This window comes from Maylandia zebra, linkage group LG10 (genome assembly GCF_041146795.1).
Source record: "Maylandia zebra isolate NMK-2024a linkage group LG10, Mzebra_GT3a, whole genome shotgun sequence".
Lineage (NCBI taxonomy): Eukaryota > Metazoa > Chordata > Actinopteri > Cichliformes > Cichlidae > Maylandia > Maylandia zebra.
Window position 1 is genome coordinate 10,998,300 of NC_135176.1, and position 12,864 is coordinate 11,011,163.

A 12,864-nucleotide genomic window follows, 5' to 3' on the forward strand; every position below is an offset into this window, starting at 1 on the left:
AGTGTTCTAGTTATGCGCACAACTGCGCATGTCCTAATTGGCACGTAACGCCATATAAAAGTGCTTAGATTGGTTGTAGGGAAAATTAATTGATGACACCAAAATGGATTAAATGTGTATGATAAAATTAACATACAGCCCTGATTATACTGCAATCTGTGATCATAGCAAATCCTACAGTGTTGAAATCAAGAAAAACACAAAAATGTTAATCCCTTGAGTGCTCAGAGGAAAAAAACACTTTTATTATAAGATTTAAAATGTGACAAAAGTCTATATTGTATCATGAACATAAAAATCATAGAGGAATAATAATCTGGGATATAGTTCAGGTATTTGAAAATCATTTGTATAAACAGAAAATCAGAGGTTTTAGGTGCATGTTAAATCATTTCCACAGGAGCACTCACCAAGCTTTCTACAGATATATATCAACTCTTATCATACCTGCCATATATTAAAACATAAACATTTAACAATGAACTTATTTCCTCAAACAATTTGAAATGGATCTAGTTAAGATGGCCACTCAACTAAGAAATTTACATTTACCATTTACAACTGCAAGTGTTAAAGTAAAACAAAATGCCACAGAAATACTGATGAGAAGTTTGCATGAAGTTATGTTATTAAATCATATGCAGAATAACATGTTGGTTAAAATATGGCTTTAGTACACTTAAGCAGCAGCACTGAGGAAGGAATATTTGATGACAGGTATGTTCAGAAAAACGGGGCCACTTTGCATCATCCCATAATTTTAATGAAGGCCGAGCTGACAACCGAGAGGAATTACAGTACACCGTTCAACATCCGCCATCCAGTTACTCAAATATACTCACATCAGATAACATAAAGGAAATACATCATTTTAAACCATAGCAATACCACAACTGTCCATTTTCTGGTTTCAATGCACCAAAACAGTAATTTATATGCCAACTTAGTAGAAACAAAAAAGGCACTTTAATCTTCTGTAAAGTGTTTGAGACTTATTTCTTCATTCACATATACAAACACTGGCAAGTACATGAAAACAAACCAAAAGAAAGTAAAAATGTTCTCTCATAAAAGCTAACAAACAATACAAAACAAATCTCCTGCTGTAAAATGTTTAGAAACAGTGTATTAGTATTAACAAGTGCAGCATCACATGATGTGTAGACTGTCGGAATGCCTATCCTACAACGTGACATGCATAGTGTTTGTTCGCAACAACATACTGTGCTGCTGGCGTTAGTATACAGACAGCAGCTGATACACAAGTCGAAGCATAGAAAAGTAAGAACATTCTGCCGTTTGCGTGCTGAGGAGAGTCGGGAAGAATAGACCGCATGTGCCGCCACATCTCCAACGAGGGCACGTGTTCAAGTGGAAGGTGCTATTACAGAGATGTGGAGACAGAAACTGCCTCCGTTAGCATTAGGGTGGGGTTCAGAGTGACACCCGGGGGACTCTGCCAAGTGCTGGAGGCTAAAATCTGAGTCTGCAGCGTTAAGGTAGCATACACTTGGTTGCAGCATGTCAGGCAGGCTTGCTTTGGTGGAAAGACTTAAGATTTTCAACAGTGTGGCCACAACTTGGTCCTTGTTTTGTGTTCAGAACACACAGCCGCTCTCTAGTCACAACTGTGTCAACAGACTGGGTAGCTTTTGGAGATAAAGTGAAGCAGAAATTGTTTTAATGCTATATAAATCTAATAATCTAGTAATGAAATTCTTCGCATTGTCGTAAAGCTGAAAACGAGGCCTTTCCCCCCCCAATGATGTCAACAGTGACCGTGTTTGCAGAAAACAACAGTTAGTTTCTTTAATGTCTACACTTTCAATTTACCTTCTGTCATGTCAGAAGTTGCACAAGAACAGTATTGCATCAGTTTTCTTGCTCATCAGGTCCAACAGTCAGGTTAGACTGTGTGCCGAGAGATCGCTTGTATTAATCGTCCATGCTTTGAAATTTAACATTTGAATACAAGCATGGTGCGGCAGTGCTGGATGATCTTTAGATGAATATATTTTTTCCTACACAGGTTCTACAGTTTTATAGCTTTAATTCGATTCTTTTATTAGTGCAAATCCATTTAAACACTTGATACTGTGACCACAGAGTTGCAGCTTCTTTAACAAGAAGTTTTAAAACTCACATTTTTTAAAGCAGGTCGGTCGTGCCACCTCTTTCAAACTAGCTGCAGATATCGCTTAATATTGACTTTGTCAAAAACTCCTGTACTTACAAAAGTCCTCCACAACACAGCCAATGTGCTCCCATAAGGATTGTTTATGGTCAGGATAGCCGGACGCGAAACGTTTCTACTTTTTCTGAAGTGGCTTCACCCTTTCTAGAGATCAAGGCACTGGCAGTTTGAACAAAGCAGAATAGCGGAAATGCACCCTTAGATAGTCCCCTGAAAAGTGTTTGTCATGCTGACTGTTGCCGTTTGTGGTATCGCTTAAAAGTCTGAAGTGGAGTTACGAAAGCTTTAAATATTCTTAATGCTCAATCCCCGATAAGATGAGTAGAGGTAATGCAGTGGTTATACTCATTTGAGGTGCAACATGTTTGAATAATAGCAGTAAATCCGCTTCCAGAGCGCTGCAGAAAGGTCAAAAACAGTTATTGACTGGAGTCACTGTTTGAAGATTGTTATAAGGCTCGTCTCACACTTATTCATCATATGATCTTTACAGTAGGCTGTTTAAGGAACAGCCACTTCAGTTGAACCTTGGAAGCATAGCTGCTAGATCTTTTTTCACATTACTGTACTCGCTTAATGTACACAACTTCAGAAGATAAATATTGTCACTCACACTTGGATCGCTGTCATTTGGTCCTTTACATGTTCACATATTAGCAGATAAGTGTCTCAAGCTCAAAGTAAGTCTCTCCTTTTTTTTTGTTTTGTTTTAAATCTCAGTGTAAAATGTTCAGATTTGGTCTCTGAGAGGATCGGGTCAGATCTGATGGGCGACTTTAACCCTGCTCCAGACTCTCTGTTTGCACTGCAGAGTACGACACTGCAGACGCCTGTCGGGCGAAGAAAGACGCAGCTCTCTTGGGCTTCAAGCGTTTGATTTCTTTTCCTAAAAAAACAAAACAAAAAACACAAAAATGAACAAAGGCTGAAAAAAAATCTCTGACACTGTGAAACGGCACAGAAGGAGCTACCTCCAGAAAGGATAACCGTGCTGTTAAACAAGTTTGGCCCTCACCGTCATCGACGTAGCTGATGGTGTTGAGCGATTGGACTCGGCTGCACACAACGCTGCCTTGCCTGTGCAGCATCCCGCGCCTTCCGCCGCGCCCATTCTTGCTCCTTTCTTCCTGTCCGCCGGGCTGCTGTGACAAACTCACCTCGCCGTCCATCTCGGCTGCAGCTGCCCCCTCGGACGCAGACTTAAGCTCCACGCAGAACTCGATGAAGCCGCTCATGAGCTCCGCCTTGTTGGAGGCGGGGAAGAAAAAAAATCATAACTGAGTCTGCTGTAGTCTGCTGTTTAATGGCCTATTACAGAACCCAGACATCCTAAGACTGAGGGGTGGGGGATCTAATATCACAATAGAAGTCACTACTTCACCACAATATAGTGCATTTTCTGTAAATTCAGTGAATAGTTTATATAATCGCCACACGTAAAGTACAAATTATTTTTTACACTTAAATTAATTAATAAAAAATGAACAGTACTCAGTCATACGTGATTATTTTTGTGCTTTTATGTATAACATCTTGACATATGTTTGACATATGACACTTTTCAATATCAAATGACTAAAGACCCAACATAAAATACTCACAAAATATATGAAATGCAAATGCACATTAAAAACGATATAAGGCTATTAAACACTTTAAACAAAATAAATATGGGTCTTATGTGGCATCATCCTTTGTGGCACATACTAGATGACCCTCACACAGTCCCCATGACTCGAGAGCCTCCCTGAGGGCTCTGGCTAACATTTCCCCTGCATGGTCCTCAGGAAAACAGCACGTCTGCAAACACTGACTGCAGTGTGTCGGTCTCGGATGAAGTGCACTGTGCATACATTTGATGCTGCAGTCTAGCATGACACACTGTAGATTTCCTCCAATGTTTTGGCCCGACACTCATAATATAAATGAGGCAACTGGACTTGTGTGAAGTGTTTTCGGCTGGAGATGTCAAGTGTTTTGACCAATTTAGAAATCCCTGTTTCTCGACATTCTAAGTTAGGACCGTGTCTTTACAGATAAAAGTTGCAATAGCTGCAAAAGCAATAATTATCTCCTTCCATCTTTGTGATGTTCTAACACTTGACTCCATTTTATTTTGAGCACCTAACAGTTCTTTTTTTTTGCTTCTCATTCGTGAACCCTCTCCATACTCTTTCATGTGATCCTTGCGTAGGTGCTAGAACAGGCTTGTTTTGTCGGAGTCTGTGGTGGGGACTGCTTTGTGGTATAATTTTGCAAAGTATAGTTTTCTGGTCCATGTCAGACTTTTTACAACACAACTATGTATATGCTACAGAAGTAGCCCCTCGTTTAGGAACGAGCTCTTTGATTTGTTTTGCAGTAAACAGTGTGCGTGTGACAGCACAAAATAAACAACAGTATAATATGAAACAACAGGCATTTTAATTCCATCTTCCGATATATTTCGCCATATCCTACAGCCCTACTAAGGCTTAGAGCCTGGTGATTATGGTAATAATGCTTTTACTATTAGGTAACAACTTTTTGGTGCCACGTTCACCGAATGAGGACGATAAACCTGAAGCACAAAAATGACTTGATATTTTTTAGGCTTCAGCACCTATATCAATTGTAACACTCATCTAAACATAAATATGCACAGCTGCTTCATTCAATCCTGGAAATCTCACAAACAGCAGGTGTTCTTGACAAGTGACTGCATCTTTTGTCCAAGTTGAAAACATCTCATTTGAAACTGCGTCAGAGGACTACAGCTGACAGCCATAAGACATGCTTGAATAGAGCAAAGAAAGTGGAGATATTCACACCATATTATTTTTTTAATTTCATAAAAAGTTTTCAAACAGCTGGCGTCAGTAGTTGAGCACAGAGGATAGTGGATAGAGGCTTTCTCCAAATGGGCGTAGGCTTCTCCCTTAAAGATAGGGTGAGGAGTTCAGGGCTCAGAGTTGAGCTGCTACTCCACTGTATTAAAAGGAGCCAGTTGACAAGGATGTCTACTAGAAACTGAGATATTCTGAGCATGTCCTACCAAGAAGATTCCCCAAGGCCTGGGAATGCCTCAGTGTTCCCCTTGGGTGAGCTGAAGGAGGTAGCGAGGGGAACACAAAGGAGGTTTGGACTTCTCTGCTAAGGCTGCTGCCACAATGCCTCAGCCCTGATGGATGGATGGAAAAAGTTTCTTACCTGTTTTGAGTAGATCTTTAACAACTTGTTGACAGGAGTGCCGTCTTCATCTCCGTCAAACTCCAGCCACAGGATGTGTGAATCCCCCTCCTCCTCGGGGTAGCTGTGGTCCCAGGAGAGCTCACTAAAGCGCAGGCCAAGCAGCACGTGCTGCGGGAAAACATTTCCATAACAGGAACAGAAACCGAGTGAGAACCACAGCAAGTGTGGCTGCTGTTTTACAAAAGGTGTGAATCACTGCTCACCTTCTCTTTGACATCCATCACATAAACACCTTCCAGGCAGATCCCGATGTTGACAGCTTTACGTTTTCCCCTTTGCAGGATCCCCTGCGCTGGTTTGTCAATCTCCCCAAAGAAGAAAGCGCACCTGTTTTCACATTTAAAGTTAATCATTTGCCTTCTGTGGAAAATTACAATGCAAAAATGTGTCATTATGCTACATCATACCCATAATAAGGCAGCGTGTGACAAGTGTTGAGGTACTGGTGTAGGAGCTGCGTGGGCTCGGGAGAGCTTCCAGCAGATGTGCAGATCTTACTGTACTCCTTAAAAAGGTTCTGCTCCAGCCCGACCTGACGGCTTGACTTCCCTCGCAAAGTAGAGAACAAGCCTCCACTCCCCATGGTGACATGTGCAGGCAGATAAGAAGACAGCTTCTTCTCCCTGTGGAAAACAGAGGACAGAGGTTTGCATCGGATCTGTGAAGTATTTTCTCTCGTCTGCTCCTCTTTCCTAATTTACCCAACTGTCAATCTTTCTTCCTTTCATGTTGGTCTCATTTAAATGTTCTTCGCAGCGCGTCTTACTGTGACTTTTTGTGAGACCAAAGGACAAAATGCACTCATCTCCCAATTAAATTGTCTAGAGTGTAGCTCTAGTTTTTGACCTTTCCTCCTTAAATGCTACCACTCACATTCTTAGATAAACACGCTCCTTAAGTGCAAGAGGACTACTTCCTTTACAGAATCTATTTCATATAATTATGTAGAAATCTTCTGATAAGAGCATCTAGATTTAAAATAACCCATAAACATGCCTCAAAGAATTGCCCGGCTTTGTCTCGTCATCGGCCATCATAGGAATCTATTTTGTTCTACTTTGGACAGTTAACGAAAATGTTTTATGTAGAGGACAAAGCAAGTATCTCGTCTCATTTTTAAACTGGTTGGGGTGCAGCATTATTGTTTATGTTCATGCAGTAAGAACATCGGATTATCTTTCGAAGTATAAAACCTATGGATCAGTCAGTAAATTGCTTTGAAACAGCAGGCAGGAAGTTCAGACACCAGATAAAAACACACAGTAGGATTTTGCAACTCCATAAGCAAAGACTTCCTTAAAAAGTCTATAAATATGCATGTTTTTGTGTAGCTGTGGGTGCCTGTAAGATGCTTCTAAGAGTAGATAGGTTACACTGATAATAAAATACCTAATGCTGTATTGTATGTGCAGTGTCAATTTTTAGTACTTCACTTGCAGTGGCTCTTAGACAACCTGACAGAGAAGAAACCAATGATGAATGTTGTCATTAGAAATGCCTTATCCCACCTGCACACCAACAAGTACTTAGAAAAACACTGCAGTGTTCAGGCAACTGTTAATATAAAAAAAGGCTTCTTAAACAAAAGGACGACTGACCTTATTCACAGTATCTGTGTACCTTTTACAGGACTGCATCACATTGTCATAGACTGTAGTGAAGCACTCAAAGCTACTCAGTCTATCAGATCCCTAATTGAGGAATATGCAGGCTGTGGGAAATGGTTTGGGTGGTGCTTTTTACATTGTTTATTTTTTCTACTACATTAGGCTGTGCAGTAGAAAGGAATCATCTCAGAGTCTGACAGATTTATGAAAGGCAGATCGACCATTTCTTTATAAATAAATGGAAGAGAGATACTGTTTCATTTTGCATAAACTGCAAAGTCTGTGTGAACGTGTATGAGCACATTCTCTAAGTGCAAGAGTAAACATACACAGAGTAGAATACTGGGAAAAACTTAGTCAGATTAAGCAAGGATTACTTTTCTGAAATGGCACGCAACTGGCTCACTTTCACAGGTATGTATTAACCTCACTGACTCTGCAGTTTCCTTCTCTTCCATCTATGCTTTAAGAAATGTGTTTTAAAAAAAATGAATCCCACTAAATTATGAAGGCCTTAAGCAAAAATTATTTTAACTACTTTAGGTGGAGGGTACATAATGTGAATAAGGCAATGACTGAATGTTGCCAGACCACTAACAAAACACATAAAATAAACATCAGTAGGGTCTGAGGACCGATTTCTTCCTTTTCTATTATGTAAAGAGGAAGATATAACTGAAGTAGGAAGAAGCAATTGCTTTCAAATTGTCATTGTCCTGTAGATAAATGACTGAAACTGACAAAATCTAACCATTCCTTAAGCTTGTAGCTCACAACTTACCCCCCCAAAGCTACAATTTCAGACCCAGAAGCACAACTGATATAAGACTTAAGACATATCGGCCAATACTTTTTTCTTTCAGGCACATGAAACATAAACAAATTCCCCCTAGCATCATCATGTGTAGTTATTTATGAGCAGTTGCTTCTCACCTTATAGTTGTAGTAAACTGTTGGCTGTCCAGACTAGTTCCCTCATCGAGAGCAATAGACAAAGCTCCAAGACTAGTCCAATGCTCAGGGTCGCAGGGGTATCGACCGGTGAGGATGTTGCTCCTGGCTTCCTCATAAAGAAGTCGCAACACTCCCTCCTCTTGTATCTGCACCGGAGTGAGACAGTAACTCCCAGTAAGCACATTAAATTTGAAACTGAAAAAGAGTTTTTGTCTAATTAAGTCAAAATTTGTATTTCATTTAGCTTCGTTTGATTTGATTTGACATAATATTATGAGTCGTCAACTTTAATTTGCTGCTATGTTTGTAACACAAGGAAACACTGTTAGTTTTAACAAGCCATGTGAAGTCAATAAATTAGACAAAATCTTCAGAAAAATGAAATGCAGACCTCGGTTACCCCTGGAGTATAACACCGTTTCCACCATTCTAAGATTAGTTTAAGTTGTAGCAGAGTTAAGAATACCTGCAGCTCTTTAGATTTCGGATAAAACACACTGCGCCTGTACTGGAGACATGGTTCATCTGTAAAAAGGCAGAGGACAATCATGCTTTACTGTTTCGCGAAGTATTCAAGTCCACATTGGATGACAATCAGCCTCATCATCCAGTGTGGAGGAGTGAGGGTAGAAAGACAATGTGAGTCCCCTCAAGCCCACTCTGCTGTGGCTCACAGTCCTGTGCCGTGGGTGGAATTTACTCCACAGGAAAAGTAACAGCTTTTAAGGGATTATACAATACCTGTGTGATACTTTTTATGCTTTATTAGTGGAAAGCTGTCACTGTAGACTAAAAGCACCTGCCACACTGCAAATGTGTGGGCTGATCGTCTCTGAGGGGGAGGTTTTAGGACAAAAAAACAAACAGGAAAAGAAACAAAAAACAGCAGACTGAGTCAGTGCTTCTTACCCCACTTGCAACTCTTTTAAAATGTGCTGTACTTAACACAAGCAGTAACTAACTGTAAAAACTTTTGCTATTCTGTTCTGCATAACACATGCTAAGGGATGCTAATGATTTAGCTCATGAGAACTGCTGTAATCCTAAAAGGATCACATAATCTCTCAAAGTGTGGAATATAACGTCTGTTTTTCTCTTCCTCCAAATGCTTGTTCCATATTTACTTTGATTTTCTACCTGTTTCAGTTGTTTCTTTTCCTGTTCAACAAAAGCAGTTCATGTCAATGCCTCCTTTTCCATGTTTCTCTTTTATCACATCCAAGCAAACCTGACAGCCCTTTTATCCATTATTTACCTCAAGTAAGCCAGCAACCACCATTAACGTATAAGTAAGCTAGAAATAAAGAGGAAACAGCTGCAGAAAAAGAAACAAGCTGTTGTCAGCACGTAAAAATGCTTTGTTTGGAGGCAGAAAACCAGGCTGGTGACAGAAGTCAGCTTAAGGCAAACAGAGAGTGCCAATTACTAGACTGGACTGATGTTTACGTGCAGCTCATTGGTAACTACAGTGTATTAGAAACTATAGAATAACATTCTTCAGTCTGTAGAGGATTGCAGCTGTTTAATTGTAAGATTTATGGCAACAAGAGGGCATACTCCGTAAGCAAAAAGCTTTACTTTATCTTATTAGGAAGGATTTACAAGAATAATCTACCACTCAGCAGCGGAAGCCATTATCTTTCCTTTCATCTCTTTGTACACTGCAACACCCTTTTCCCGTACAAAGTTCGAGTCATGCTTTCATTACAGAAACTAGATTTCTTGCGTTGACAGCTTTTCTTTAGTCCAGTGTTTGGTGGCGCACGCAAGTCAAAACTCTGACCTTGTGAAATGTCTTCCTCTGAAGCCTCGGTGAAGCGATACAGCAAGTCGTGCCACTGCCGACACAACTTGTACGGTTGATGCCTCGTCTTTAACTGCAGTTCTGAAGATAGGGAGTGAGGAAAAAAGTTATGCAGCAGCATGTTTTACTCATATCAAGTGATATCACATAATACAGTTAAGTGATAGAAATATGAGGAGGAGGGTTGGGGTTCTAACCGAGCAGTGGAGAGCAAAGCCAGAAGGCAAAAACATCCTGTACAGACTCAGGAGTATGGAGAGCTTCACGAACGTTGCGGCCCAGCTCTTGCACGGTGACAGTACCGAGCCCTTCTAGAGTTAAGTGTACTGCACTGTCACCAAACAAGTATATAAGCACATCTTGAGCTGTGTGAACAAACATAATTTAAAAAAAAGCAAAGAGATTAATAACAAAACAATAATAATAGATTAACTACTTTGGGGGTTTTTTGCACGATAAAATAATCTGGGTGAGACTGTTTGACATCATACCACGAGATAGTGTTGCAGAGGAAGCCACACTTCCTCTTAGCGAGTGATCATCTGATGAATCTGGAGGAAAACTGCACTCATCTCCTTCCATCTCTAACCTGAAATGAAAACACCAAAAGATTCTTTACAGGGAGGAGCAATGCAACGGGAAGGGATGGCTAGAAATCTACCCAAGTGTCTGATGGGTGAGACAAAACAATCACCAGGAGTGAAAATCAAAACAATACTGTAAACTGCACTTGAGGAACACAAACACGTCGCAGTTGAACACAGAAGTGGCAACAGAGGCAGCACACCTGCAATATATTACAGTCCCACTCCCAACCCAAATGGACTCTCAAGTTATTCATCAACAGTATACTAAAAGGAAATGCCAGCAAAGCGGTGTAGGCGTGTGTGCTGCTTATACTGACATTCTTACACATGTGTGTAATAGCTTGGGAATAGCCACATAATATATCTCTAAACAAAGCATTACAGCTAAGTAACCTCTTCAGAGATAACTAGACCAGCAGGAATTCAATTCAATTTTATTTATATAGCGCCAAATCACAAGAACAGTCGCCTCAAGGAGCTTTATATTGTAAGGTAGACCCTACAATAATAGGGGGTGCATCTTTATCACTTTATTCCATTTGGTGCTCTTTCTATTATATTTTGTTCAAAACAAAAGTCAGGGTTCAATACATAACCCAGCGCCACCTCGTGTTTTTAACCCGAGAATGATCCTATACGATCACTACATCCCAGTCAGTCGACTGCTGACCTCACCCTGTTCAACTGCAGTGCTCCGTGAGCACCAACATGTAACTGTTACGGTTTTTAACGTGGCTTCGAACATTTCTAGAACAGCCTTCATACCGTTACAGAGAGACAACAAACACGGGCGTCGTTGAAACGGGCAACATCTCGCCGCCCGTGGATAAAATAATAGCTAGCTCCTCAGTTTTAACAGGGCTGCCCCAAACTCAGCCGGGGATTAAATTTGTGTGACATTATAGAGAATAACTCAACACACAAAAAGTGAATTGCGTAGACTATTATCTAAAAGGCAGTTGAAAACACCATGCTAGCTAAATAAGCTAGGCATCGGAAATATTACCAACACTGGACGTCACTGCGATCATTTTAGACGTGTTAATGCGCTTCATTTATCTGCCAGTAGGAAACAATTTAGATGCCGAAGCTATCTGGCCCATTGGCTAACTTTGTGTGTGTTTTGTTTAACAGAGTGACCCACTATTAATAGCAAGTGATGAAACTACTATGTTCCAATGTCTCTGTTGTCCACCTACCTGCCAGTTCCTGTAAGTTTCCGTCCACTCGCTTCTCTCGATGGGATCCTGTTGATTTTGTAAATACTGTGGCCAAGTACACCAACTAATTAAAAACCCGCTGTTATTGCCCTCACCACAGCTTCCCAGCTACCCTGAACTAGCTCTTCTAGCAGTTGCAACAGTTTCAAATTGTGCGACTCCCGAACGACTTGATTATTCTAACCCGTTCCTCATTACTTGGGTGTGACAGCCAAGCTAGAAGATTTTTTTAACCACAGCAATTCAAATATTTCTAAATTAAACAGTCGCGGAGGCAATTGGAAGCGAATATCCATACATGTTCCATCTGGAGGTAGTTTGAAAGTTCACTGACTGACATAGAGTGTACACTTTGAAGTCGTTCACATGAGATCGGGTCAAAAATATTTGATCCTCAGAATGACGGGGAAAATGAGGCGAACGTCAGAGAGTGCGTCGTCCCGTCACGTGACTGAAACGTAATCGCAGCTGTACTTCAGCAGGCAGCGGATTAATTCTGTTTATCTGCTGACTGTCATTAAGTTTACCTGCGAAAAACAGATTACAGCCACGGTAATACAATCGATTCCACGCAGTCACAGCTTCAGACGTCCTCATGAATCAACTTTGATCTGATACAGTCTCAACCCGTGTCTCACAAAGTGGTATTTATTGGATTGCATTTACTCACAGTTTAATATCACCCATTGTATTTCCCCATATTTATAGCCTTCTTAAATTGTATGTGTATATATCCTTGGCAGTATATTGACCTGTTATTTAAGTTTAATGCACCATGTCAGGGAGTATTGCCATAATTATGTTATCCTTGCATAATGACAATAAAGAGTCATGAATCTTTTCAACAGATTTAAAAACAGTGACTCTAAATATACACCGACCAGGCATAACATTATGACCACCTGCCTAAAGTTGCGTTTGTCACATGTCACCCTTTTGCTGACCCATGGAGGCATGGACTCCACTAGACCCCTGGAGGTGTGCTGTGGTATCTGGCACCCAGATGTTAGCAACAGATCCTTTAAGTCCTCTAAGGTGCGACATGGGGCCTTCATGGATCGAACTTGTTTGCCCTGAACGTCACACAGATGCTCAACTGGATTGAGACCCGGGGAACTGATCAAACCTTATCAAACTCTCTCAAATCCTTACATTCGCATAATTTCCCTGCTTCTAATACATCAACTTTGAGGACAAAATGTTCACTTGCTCCCTAATTTATCCCACACAATAACTCTTGCCAAGATGAATAGATAATCAATTATGC

General features: G+C 40.6%; 1 protein-coding gene across 1 annotated transcript; it reads right to left on the bottom strand.

Moving 5' to 3' along the window:
* Window positions 1-224: 224 nt before the first annotated feature.
* On the bottom strand, window positions 225-11,972 carry frmd8 (FERM domain containing 8). The gene is made up of 11 exons (XM_004576345.5): window positions 11,577-11,972; window positions 10,282-10,379; window positions 9,988-10,155; window positions 9,770-9,871; window positions 8,453-8,511; window positions 7,966-8,132; window positions 5,833-6,048; window positions 5,629-5,752; window positions 5,384-5,533; window positions 3,210-3,438; window positions 225-3,080 (listed from the first exon to the last, which is right to left on the bottom strand). The coding sequence occupies exons 2-11, from the start codon at window positions 10,370-10,372 to the stop codon at window positions 2,971-2,973; spliced, it is 1,416 nt and encodes a 471-aa protein (XP_004576402.2). The 5' UTR covers window positions 10,373-10,379; window positions 11,577-11,972; the 3' UTR covers window positions 225-2,970.
* Window positions 11,973-12,864: the final 892 nt, after the last annotated feature.

Coding starts and splice junctions, on each gene's coding strand:
- frmd8 (XM_004576345.5), bottom strand. CDS start 10,372: ATGGAAGGAGATGAGTGCAGTTTTCCTCCAGATTCATCAGATGATCAC. Junction 8,512..9,769: donor AGAGGAAGACATTTCACAAG/GTCAGAGTTTTG, acceptor GCCTTTTTACAG/ATGAACCATGTCTCCAGTAC. Junction 3,439..5,383: donor TAAAGATCTACTCAAAACAG/GTAAGAAACTTT, acceptor GCCTCCAACAAG/GCGGAGCTCATGAGCGGCTT.